At 39.7% G+C, this 12,984-nt stretch overlaps 1 protein-coding gene across 1 annotated transcript in view; it reads left to right on the top strand.

Annotated features, from left to right (window-relative positions):
- The window catches only part of cmc1 (C-x(9)-C motif containing 1), a 73,234-nt gene that overhangs the window by 17,610 nt on the left and 42,640 nt on the right, over positions 1-12,984 (top strand). Inside the window, exon 2 of the mRNA XM_059945019.1 lies at positions 9,960-10,052. Coding sequence (XP_059801002.1) covers positions 9,960-10,052 — 93 coding nt within the window. The remainder of the gene's footprint in view (positions 1-9,959; positions 10,053-12,984) is intronic.

A 12,984-nucleotide genomic window follows, 5' to 3' on the forward strand; every position in this document is an offset into this window, starting at 1 on the left:
ATTTTGAATCTTTGAACTTTGAGTGACATGGGACTGGGTAGCCTTGAGATTTACAAAGGGAAAACTAACAATAGAGAAGCTTACAAAGAAATTACAAAGAAACAACAAATTAATTAAACTGGAATTGGACATGGGTTGGTTGTTTCAGTCATTCCAGAAAATGAGTTTGAACAGCTTTTCGAAAATAGTGAACTGAAGCCTGCAGATATCCAACTAAGAATTTACACTGGAGAAGAGATAACTCCTATGGGTATGACATCTGTAACAGTGAAATACAGTAACCAGCAAGCTGCATTGGGCTTGTACTTGGTAAAACAGGAGAACCAGCATTGTGGGGATGTGAATGGCTGAGACAAGTGCAACTTGATTGGAGATCCATCCACAATTTGCATGCTACATCCCCTGTAATAGGGTCAATTGAAAGTGAATTCAGAGATGTACTAGATAATGCTACAACTGTCTCCATGGCATACATCATGAATCGTTGTCCAGCTGAGGGCAAACAAGTGTTGGTGCCAACCTCTCTGTCTCTGGTTCAAAACATATTGGACCAAGGAAGGACCATGCTGCTGAGAGGAACTGAAAGTGATGAAAGTAGTGGTCCGGTTACAACAGTTTTTGGAGGCAACATATTGAAGAAAGCTTCTAATATGTTTTTCATGGCAATTAGTTGCAAAATATGGCTTGGTTTTAAGCTGGACAAAAGATCAAGGAGCTTCAGGAAAGTTGCATTTGGTTTTTGTGAGTATAAAGAACCAGAATCTATGCTATGTACATTAAGATTATTGCATGAACTTCAAGTGAAAGACAAAGGGATGCTTGTAAAGGCAGATGCAAAGACCAAAGTCCAGCTGGAAAATTGAAGGCAAAATGAAAGGAGTCAATGGAGATACAAAAACAGAGTATTTATGAATGAGGAGACCAAGAGGAGAGATCAGATCGTGAAGGGAGCAAAAGAAGGATTAATAAGAGAATACTCCAGTGAACTAAATGCACCTTCCCAAGATCAAGGGAGAAGAAAAAAGTGAGAAAGAGGAGAATGCTGTAAGTTCTATGGAAATGGAAAATGGTAGACAAAACCTAATTTCTCATGAAATTAGCAAATTCAGAGATACAAGAAACAAAAAGAAGAAAAAGAAAGGTGAGAAATAGAAAGGCAAGAAGTTGAAAAGAAAAAAGATATATATATATATATAGAGAGAGAGAGAGAGAGAGAGAGAGAAAGGATGAGTGTGAAATAGAAAAAAAAGAGTGGGATAAAGAGAGAGAAAGAAATGGGGACTGGGGGAGGTGCAAGGATCAAACTAGATCCAGGGAGAAAAACATACAAAAGGAGAAGAAAGATGTCAGAACCACTTCCTGCAGGTTCAGAGTCAACTCCTATGACCACTACGGAGAATCTGAATCTAAGAAAGTTTTCAGTCACAAGTCTCACCTGTCAAGCAGAGTGACCTCCCTTAAGAAAAAGATGTGATCCCATAAGTAAGAAATCCTCCTTAGCAATTAAATCTTTAGGCCTGAATGGGACAATTTAAAATTTACTATGCTGTGGATGTCTTCATAGTTTTTTTATATAATTATATAATTAGGATGCATTCTATATTGGGTTACGTTTATAGATAAGTAGGTAGGAGTGTTGTGTATTTAATATTCCAGTAATATTTGAGTGATATTGTAAGTATATTGTTTACATTTTGTTATTTACATAATGCATTGTGGGTCTTCTGTAAAAGTACATAAATGGCACATCATCATGCCACCACATGATATATGTGTGGCTTGCTTACAGTAAAAACTAAGAATGACTAGAATTGTTTTTTTCCCCTTTCAAATAGCTTTATGTTTTAGAGATACAAAGCATAACAGTTTCCTTTTCCCTGCCAGTTGATTTGTAGGACTTTGCGAAGGCGATGTTCATGGTATTCCCTTAGTTTTTTGAGATTTTCAGTTGTAGATTGTCCGTGATTCCTTAGCATATGGCAGGGCAGGGATCATAGTAGCACAGAAGTCCATGAAACTTCTTTGAGGTCTTGTTCTTTGAATCCCCTTTCCCTCAGTAAATTGAAAACTGAATTGGTGCAGTGGAGTTGATAATGAATTTTTGCCTCTCGTATCTGCTGTCATTTGAAAGTGACTTCCAAGATAAGGAAAGGGATCACATCTTTTAGGTTCTCATGATGGATCTTGATCTTCGGGGACAATGTTGTGTAGCAGGGACAGATTGATAGAGGACTGCTGTATTCCAAATGTTTAGAATGCGACCACTCCTTTTGTACATTTTAGTGAAGCACTGAGCAGTGATTTAACACCTATCCAAGTGTTCACATACACAGGCATTGTCTGCATAGTGTAATTCAAAAGAATGAGATTGGGGTGTTGTTGGTTTTGAAGTGGACTAAATCAGGAATGAACAATGACATTCTTTGTGTAGACTAATTACATTCTAGCTGGAATCTTGTTGGAGATGAGATGTAATTATTACAGCATGCAAGGTCAAGAAGTGAGATGGAGTAATGACACAGCCCTATCTAGACTGGCATTGGGTCAGCAGAGAGCCCTTCATTTAGGGTCATAGCTTGTATAAAATCATGTAATAGTTCATAAATTTATGAAGGCAACTAAATTGAAGAAGTATTCTCCATTTTGGTTAACAAAATCAAAGGCTTTTGTGGGGTCAAGAAAGGCCATGAATGCTGCTGCTCTCTTGTGTTGTGTCATAGAACACAGAACAGTACAGCACAATACAAGTCCTTTAGCCCATTATGTTCTGCCGGCATTTAATTTTATTTTTTATTTTTATTCAGATACAGAGTGGAATAGGCCCTTCCAACCCTTCAAGCTATGCCACCCAGCAATCCCCCAATTCCCTAGGCTAATCACAGGACAATTTACAATGACCAATTAACCCACTGACCAGTATGTTTTTAGACTGTGCAAGAAAACTGGAGCACCTGGAAAAAACCTTGCATTCATAGGGAGAATGTACAAACTCCTTACAGGCAGCGCTGGGAATTGAACCCAGGTCGCCCGTACTGAAAAGCATTGTGCTAAATACTATGTTACTATGCTGCCTATCTTACTCCAAGATCAATCCTACCTTTCCCTTCCACATAGCCCTCCATTTTTTTAATAATCATCTGTGTACCTAATTAAGAGTCTCTTAAATGTCTCTGCCTCTACTATCACCCAGGGCCACTATACTCCATGCAGTAACCATTTTTTTTGTAAAATCCAACTGACACCCCCCTCATACTTTCCTCCGATTACCTTAAAAATATGATGAAAATCAGGTTCATACTAGCCTTTGATAGAAGGAGAACTTTCTTTATGAAGAAGGGAGTTATGAAGGATCCTTGCAAGGGCTTTCCCTGCACCAGATAGCAGAGAGACTGTTGGATCCTTATGTTTTTGGTCTGAGGTTCTTTGGAAGTCAAGGATGAGGCATAAAACTTGGAGGTTATGATTGTTTATTAAGCATTACAAGAATGAAGAAGATGTATGGGGAAAGAGCGAGAGAGAGAAAGAGTGACAGAGACGGGGGGAGTGGTGGGGAGACACGGTTGCAGAAGGGGTAGATGAAGAAACAGAGAAAGAACCAATGTGATCAGGTCCTCTTATACTAGATTGCAGATTGCTGATAACAGTAAATTTCATTCAAAGTAAATTTATTACCAAAGTACACATACGTCACCATATGCAACCCTGAGATTCGTTTTTTGTGGGCATACTCAATAAATCTATAAAACAATAACAATGACAGAATCAATGAAAGACTGCCCAACTAGAGCATTCATCGAACGTGCAGAAGACAACGTGCAAATTGTGCAAATACAAAAAGAAAGAAATAATAAATAAATAAACAATAAATATTGAGAAAATGAAAAGAATAATCCTTGAAAGTGAGTCTATTGGTTGTGGGAACATTTCAATGATTAGGCAAGTGAAGTTGAGTGAAGTTTCCCCTTTGGTTCAAGAGCCTGATGGTTGGAGGGTATTAACTGTTCCAGAACCTGGTGGTGTGAGTCCTGAGACTCCTGTATCTTTTTCCTGATGGCAGCAACAAGTCAAGAGCATAGCCTGGGTCGTGGCAGCACCTGGTGATAAATTCAAATTTCATTGCTTTAATTAACCAATAAGACAGCCCCTATTCAAGCGAAGCAATACCCACCACTGAAACCAGGTTGTTTCCAGAAAGATCCAGAAAAATTACACTCAACAATTACACATGTATGAGTTAAATTAGAAGGAAAATAACAATTATATATTCCAATCCAAGAGACCCCTCTGTAATTACCAGAGTTGGACTTCTCTCCTTTCTTGATGATGATGGCAAAATCTAGATCAGCCATGGTTGTGTTCAATAACTCAGTTGCCATGGCATTTTGCAGTAGAAAATTCATTCTGTTATTAAGGATTCCAGGTCAGTCATAATTTTAAATACCTTCAACAAATCTATTTCACTGTTAGTTGAATGTTACTTCCCATGCACATTTTACACAAAAGCTGAATATTTAGTTGGGCTGAGCATAGTCAGAATCTATTTTAACCAGATTACAGATCTTCAGAACAAAATGTGCAATAAATTCAGTACCAAGGGTGAAAATTTCATTAGAAGTGACGATTAAGTGTTGATAAATTTGAGTTCTATGAAATTTTCCATCAGGATTTGCAGTGCAAACTAATCCTAATATGGAAAAAAAGCACATACTTAAATAGATTTGTTCAATATAAATCAGTTGAAATACACCTTTTTTTTTCTTTCTGATGCTTCCCAGCTTCTCATGAAACTGAAGCATTTTCTGCTGTTTTTAAGAATTCAGTTTTTATTATTTTACTTTTGCCTTTTACTGAATTAATTTAAATCAGGTGTTCCCAACCTCGGGTCCATGGATTTAGATTAATGGTAAGAGTCTATGGCATAAAAACAGGTTGGGAACCCTTAATTTAAATGGTGAGTTTATGTTTCTTCATTGTTATCACTGAAGCCTCCAGTCTTAAAGTTCACTGAGGCCGATGTGCTAAATCACTCCTCTAAGTAAGATTGTGGCTGTGTCTGATTGACTTAGCTACTTTTATGTTTTAGGGTGTGTTCAGTTTCAGAACACTTAACTTGATCTCAAAGTGCTAAATGAAACAATTTAATGTTTGTGATCCTTCCTGGGCAGAGCTTTTTTTTTATAACTTTAGCAGTCTAAATTAAAAATACTGCTATCCTTGTTATGAGTATTAAAAATTCAACTGTGAACAGTATTGATGTAATCACAAATCTGGTCCTTCTGAAAACTTTCAGAGTAATTTTTGTCCATACAATTTCTGTTAATTTAAAGTTGAGCAATGTAAATGATACTCATTTTCATCGTGTAATGAACGGCTGTTTATTCTTATATCGCACTTTTTCGGTAGGACATTTTGTTTTTAATTCATTTTCTAGTTGTAGGCATTGTTCAGAAGGCCAGCCAATATTGTGGAGAACCTCTGTGTCTCTCTGATGAAAGTACTTCCATGATGCATTTAGGGGAGAAGTTCTAAGCTGTGGACCCAATGACTAGTAGACCAGTGCTATATAAGGATGTAAGGATTATGTGTGACTTAGAGGTGAAAATACTTACTGTCTGTTACAGCACTGGTGTCTAGGGTTCCAATAATCTCTGTGGCAGTGTTCAGGCTTTCCTTAATTGTGTAAGTAGCTTCCTCTCTTTTTTCACTATTGTCAGTCATGCAAATCGCAGGTGGAGTCTCAGGAATACCATCACACTCAAGTGTAGAAGGATTCTTTATCACTGTTTCCGTAACAGTTTTGTTTTACCATTTAGGGTTGTTAGCTCTGAGCTGAACCCCTGAACCTGGAGGACCTTTAACCTGTTCGTCATGGGTGACCCGACCAAGAGCCAAAGCACAAACCCCTGTCTCCAGCCAACATAGCTCTCCAGATCATTGAGGTATGCAAGCCTCCAAACCACAACAAAGTAGTGGTCCTCTTGGAGGGAGGTGAAGGTAATCCTTGTCACTGCTGCTCTTGGCCATCTTGGGGTGAAGATTGTACTTTTGGGAGGCATTGTCAAAATTGCCTTATTGAATAACCAACCACAGGGTATTTTATAGATGGTACACACTGCACCACAGTGAACCAATTGGGAAGGGAATCAGTGTTTCAAGTTGTTAAATGGATTGCTAATCAAGTGGACTTCTTTGCCCCTTGATGGCCTTGAGTTTCTCCATGTTGTTGCAGTTTTTTCATCCGGGTAAGGAGTCAGGCAGTGTGTCGCTCACCACAGTATATCCATAGTCATCGTCGTAGTCTGAGATTAATCTGCATATTATTTGTGCCTCTCTAGCCCATGCTTATATTATTTCAAATCTTATTGCTTGTAGCAATGGAAGGCTTCATTCTCTGAATAGTTGTGAATAGAATAAAACATTGTGCAGTTATGAACAAGGTATGTTTATTAGCTATTGATCTTTTGATGGAGGCATGGTAATTAACGAGGCAGATTAAGATGGTTGATCCTTTCACACTTCTCTGAGTCACTCCTGCACTGTTGTTCTGGAGCTGATTAACCTTCAGCTACTCCAAGCATCATCCTGGTGCTAAGTGTGACTCTAGCCATTGAATGCTTTTTATACTCATTGATGGCAGTTTTATCAAGGCCCTTTGATCGCACCTTCAGTGAAATGCTGTACTGATTAAAAGGAGGACTAACTCTTTGCCTCACATTTGGGCCAAGGTTATGTTTAAGTCTGGAGCTAAGTTGTTCTAATGAAATGCGTAGATAAGCAGGATTTTGTATTTGCATAGTTTGTTGTCTTTTACAAATTGTTTGTCCGCCCTGTTGAGTGTGGTCTTTCATAGATTCTGTTATGTTTCTTGGATTTTCTGAGTATGCCTGCAAGAAAACAAATTTCTTGATTGTATATGGCAACTTAGTAGGTACTTAGATAATAAATTTACTTTGAACTTTGAGGTTTAATTACGGTGCACATTAATAATTCCATTAACTGTATACCTTGACTTTCTTTGGCCATTTGCATTCCTTGTAGGTTGTTAAGTTTTTTGATTGAATGGTGGTGGGTTGGAAAAATTATTTAAGAAACTGTTGGCACAGTTAATGTTCAGATTAATTGAATGAACAATGTAAATATTAGGTTTATTTGTCATATGTACAATGAAATGCGTAGTTTCCATTAACAACCATCATAGTATGAGGATGTGCTGGGGGCTGTCTGCAGGTGCTGCCACGCCTCTAGCATGAACATAGCATGCCCACCACGCAGTAACCCCAACCTGTACATCATTGAAATGTGGGAGAAAACTGGAACACCCAAAGGTGGTGGGTGATTCATTTCCTAAGGACCCAAGTGACACTGACTTGGTGACACAGGACAAGATCGGACAGTGTCAGCATGGTTTCCTTAAGGAGAAATGTTGCCTGATGAACTTGTTGGAATTTGTTGAGGAGATTACAAATAGGATCGATAAAGGGGATGCAGTGAATGTTGTATATTTGGTTTTTCAGAGTCCTTTGATAAGGTACTGCACATGAGGCTACTTACCAAGTTAAGAGCCCATAGTATTACAGGAAAGTTAATGGCATGATTAGAAAATTAGCTGATTGGTAGGATGCGGCGAGCGGGAACAAAAGGATCCTTTTCTAGTTGGCTGCCAGTGACTAGAGGTGTTCCGCAGGGGTCGGTGTTGGAACCGCTTCTTTGTATGGTGTATATCAATGATTTAGATGATAGAATAGGTGGCTTTGTTACTAAGTTTGCAGTTGATATGAAAATTGGTGGAGGGGCGGATAGTTTTGAGGAAACAGGTAGGCTGCGGAAGGGCTGCATTAGGAGACTGGGCAAGAAAGTGGCAAATGAAATACAAAGTTGGAAAATGCGTAATCATGCTCTTTGGAAGTAGAAATAATTTTGCAGACTATTTTCTGAACAGGGAGAAAATCCAAAAATCAGACTTGGGAGTCCTTGTGTAGAACAGGTTGTATCTGTGGTGAGGAAGGCAAATGCAATGTTAGCATTCATCTTAAGACGTCTAGATTACAAGAGTGGGGGTATGATGCTGAGGATTTATAAGGCACCTGTGAGTCCTCACCTTGAGTATTCTGAACAGTTTTGGGCTCCTCATCTAAGAAAAGGTATGCTGGCATTAGAGAGCATTCAGAGGAGGTTCACAAGGATGAATTGAATTGACTTTATTACTTACATCCTTCATATACATGAGGAGTAAAGGTCTTTATGTTACGTCTCTGTCTAAATGTGCAATGTGCAATTTATAGTAATTTGTGAAAAATAGTATGTACCACAGGACAGTCAATATAATATAGGAATTGTATCAGCATGAATTAACTAGACTGTTGGCCTGGTGAAAGAAGCTGTCCCAGAACCTGTTCGTCCTGCAGTAGAGTTTCCCTGATGGTAGCAGCTGGAACAGTTTGTGGTTTGGGTGATTCGTATCCCCAATGGTCCTTTGGGCCCTTTTTGCACACTTGTCTTTGTAAATATCCTGAAAACAGCACAACACCACCAACAGTGGTAAGTTTACATCTACAGATATGCTGGGCTGTCTGCACCACTCCCTGCAGAGTCCTTCAATTGAGGGAAGTATAGTTCCCATACCAGGCAGTGAAGCAGCCAGTCAGGATGCCCTTTAGAAAGTTCTTGGGATTTGGGAGCTCATACCAAACTTCTTCAACTGTCTGAGGTGAAAGAGGTGGTGGTGTGCTGTTTTCACCACACACCTAGTATGTACAGACCACGTGAGATCCTTGGTGATGTGGATGCCGAGAAACTTAAAGTTGTTCACCCTCTCAACCCAGGTCCATTGATGTCAATAGGGGTTAGCCAGTCTCCATTCCTCCTGTAATCCACAACTAGCCGCTTTGTTTTTATGACATTGAGGGAGAGATTGTTTTCTTGACACCACTGTGCCAGGGAGATGACTTCTCCTCTGTAAACTGCCTCATTATGATTTGAGATTAGGCCAATCAATGTAGTATCATCTGCAAATTTATTTAGCAGATCGGAGCTGTGGGTGGTAATACAGTCATGGGTATACAGAGAGTAAAAGAGGGGGTGTAGTACATAGCCCTGAGGGGCACCTGTGTTGAAGGTCAGAGGGTCAGAAGTGAGGGAGCCCACTCTTACCACCTGCCGGCGATCTGACAGGAAGTCCAGGATCCAGTTGCACAAGGCTGAGGTCCCTGAGTTTCTTGTCAAGACTGCAGAGAATTATGCTGTTGAATACTAAACTGTAGTCCAAGAACAGCATTATCACATAAACATCCTTCTCCAGATGTGTCAGAACAGTGTGTAGAGCTGTGGCTATTCCAGGAATGAAAGGGGTATCAAACAAGGAATGTTTGATGGCTCTGGGTTTTTAACCTGCTGGAATTTAGAAGGATGAGGTGGGGGAATGTCATGGAAGCTTTTTGAATATTGAAAGACCAAAACAGAGTAGATGTGGAAAGGATGTTTCCCATGGTGGGGGAGTGGGCACATAAGAGGGCACAGCCTCAGGATCGAGGGACATCTATTTAAAATAGATGCAAAGAAATTTCTTTAGCCAAAGGATGGTCAAGTTATGGAATTTGTTACCACAGGCAGCTGTGGAGACCAGGTCGTTGGGTGTATTTAAGGCAGAGGTTGATGGGTTCTTGATTGGACACGGCATCAAAGGTTACAAGGATACAGGGAGAAAGCCGGGGAGTGGGGCTGAGAAGGGGATAAAAGGATCAGCCATGATTGAATGGCAGAGCAGACTCAATAGACCAATGGCCTAATTCTGTTCCTATGTCTTAAGGCCTTTGGGCACTAAATCAACATTACTAAATCAAAATTACTGAGTCACACAGTTGCTTAATCAGCAAATCTGATTGTTGGAGTAAAATCCCGGCATTCTTCTGCTGCCTACTTTCTGCACAGCAGCTGTTAATGTTTCCACTTTTATTTCTCAGAGACGCAATATTTGCGGCACGTGGAGAAGGATGTACTTATTCCTAAAATGGTGCGAGAGAAGTCCAAGGAACTTTGTTCAGATAAAGTGGAAGGTAACAATTTATTCTTTGAATTTATGAGTTTGAGTTGGATGTATGCAATGTATTCATACTGTAGTAGTTGTGAAAAAAGGTGTAATATATTACGGTTTAACAACACCACCTTCTTTAGCAGCAACATTTAAGAGTTGAATAAGCAAGTTTATATATAGATATTGTGAACCATACAGGTTAAATTGTTTCAGATTCTTCTGTGCTCGCTGGTATCAACCAGGCTGACAGATGGACATCCATACTTCAATTAGGCTAGTAAGCAATGAAAAGCAGTCAGGATTCCAATACCTGTAGTAATAACCTTTACTTAAATTTTACATGGAGTTAAAGAGATAGCTTTATTTGTTGTATTTACATTGAAACATATAATGAAATGCATCGTTTTGTATCAACAACCAATTCAGTCAGAGGATGTGTTGGGGCAGCCCACAAGTGTCACCATGCTTCTGGTGCTAACACAGCATGCCCACAACTTACTAATCCTTACTAACTTGTAGGTCTTTGGAATGTGGATGGAAACCAGAATACTCGGAGTAAACCCACTTGGTCATGAGGAAAATGTGTAAACTCCGTACAGACATCTGAGGGAGTCGAACTCCAATCAGTGATCACTAGCACTGTAATCTAACCGCTTTGCTACCATGCCATAACTATAATTCTATACTAATGAAAAAGCTTGGTGATCATTACAGTTATATGCAAAATAATACAGCATCTAACCATGAAACCATTTTTTTGGGTGATTATCAATTACAGAAAAGCTCACAGTACCCCTTAAGTGCAATTCCTTGACCTGGATGATAATGGGCATTACTGCAGAAAATGCAAATCATCAGAATGTCAATGCATTAACAAATTTAACAAATATCACATACATGCCAGTTATAATAAACCCAATTTTGATTCATTTTTAACATTTTCAGTGCTATCTTTCTGTGGGTGCAGAAGAGTTGCAGAGATGTTGGGTGGCTGCTGATTTTCTCCCACCTTCCATCATGAAACCTCTCATCCTAGAGTCTGGATGGTGTGGACATGGAGAGGATATTTCCTACAGTGTGGGACAGTCTCAGAATGCAAGGATGTCCCTTTACAACAGAGATGAGGAAGAATTGCTTTAGCCAGAGGGTGGTGAATCTGTGGAATTCACTGCCACAGGTGCCTATGGAGACCAAGTCATTGGGTATATTTAAAGCAGAGGTAGATAAGTTCTTGATTAGTAAGGGCATCAAAGCTTATGAGAAGGCAGGAGAGGGAATATAAATCAGCCATGCTAGAATGGTGGAGTAGACTTGATAAGCTGAATGGCCTAATTCTGCTCCCATGTCTTATGTTCTTTTGAGCTTTACAGTATTCTGGGTGGATATTACTTATAGGTAAGGTTATGTAATCCATGGTTTAATTTGCGCCTCTCCAATTACATCAAGCTCCTTAAAGAACCTAGTAGTAATAGCTTACCTTTGCTAAACACCCCCCTCCTTCTTTCATGCCTCACCCAAGCTGTCACATTGAGGCAGTAAAGTGCAAAGCTCTATTATAACAGTCTTCTTTCTCCTTCTTTTGTCCATTTCCTTTGGCTTTACTTTAAAATGTATATTCATTACTGAGCTTATTTTATGTTCCTATAAAACTTCTACCAAGTTTTATAGGAACTTCCCCCACCCAAGTCCAAGATAGAATAGTTCCGATGGGTCACAATGCACAAGTCCATGGATAACGGGGGAGAAAGTGAACCCAACAATGCCCCCTTACTAATGACCACCTTTGTATGTGGCTGCATCAGGCAGTGCGAGGAACCAAAGTGTGTGGGCAACAAGTGTCACTACAGGTTGATGCTCTACCTGGTGTTGCAGATGCTAAGAGGTGGTTTCCCGAGCAAATTGTCCAAATCATATGGCAGGATGTCACATTGCCAAAGTTCATCAAGACCTCATTTGGTTGGTAGTGAGAATGGTCCCATCTGGTCAGATCCTTCCCATATAGTCATACACAATGCATACTTCCCTTGGAACTAAAGTATTGTGGAGAAGTCACCCACCTCTTTGCAGACTGGATTTGTTACGAGGGTGTTAAGAAGGATGCAAAGCTCCTTGTCTTGGTTTGTCCCATAAAAGAGGATTCTCTGAACTACAGGCTGTTCCCAGGAACAGAGTGCTGCTGGAAGATCATCACCTCAGTGAAAGATACGCTTTGGTCTGACTGAAACCTGGTGTTCCAGTACAGTAAGTTTCTGTAAGGGAATGCTGCAGATTAACATATTCCAGACTGCAGGAGTATGTACCAAGGGATGCACTGAAGCTTGGGGAAGGCAATGCAAAGTATCTGTGAGGAAAGACCAGTATTGGATGCTTCTGCAACAGAACATGGAGTAGCTGCTTTGAGTGGGGAAACCCCTCAAACAGTGAAAGAGTGTATTGCCTCAAGTGGCCACTTGAGTGGCAATGCTACAATGATTTAAAACAAAACACTATTGAATGTATTGACTAAATGATACTAAGAATATAAGGAATTTTGTACTATTTTTTACTTTGTGTAATAAAGTTTCTTTTTTGAGTACAAGATTTCTCCAACCCAATTCCAGTTTTGAGATGCTTTCTTATCTCCATCCATTATTGCTTCTCACTCATTCCCTCTCCCTTTTTTTTTTGAACTATCATTCTCCACTCGCTCTCCCATCCAGCATTTCTCTTCCTCCTTCTCTACTTTTATTTTCCCACAAACTCCTTTTGTCTGATGTGTGATCTTCCAATGCACAGCAACCCCTAACTCTCATCTTTGCTCCCTTCTTTTTCTGGCTTGAGTGCCTCCATATCCACTTCATCTTCTATGCACCTAAAATAGACAATAGACGGTAGGTGCAGGAGTAGGCCATTTGGCCCTTCTAGCCAGCACTGCCATTCACTATGATCATGGCTGATCATACACAATCAGTACC

This window comes from Hypanus sabinus, chromosome 20 (genome assembly GCF_030144855.1).
Source record: "Hypanus sabinus isolate sHypSab1 chromosome 20, sHypSab1.hap1, whole genome shotgun sequence".
Taxonomy (NCBI): domain Eukaryota; kingdom Metazoa; phylum Chordata; class Chondrichthyes; order Myliobatiformes; family Dasyatidae; genus Hypanus; species Hypanus sabinus.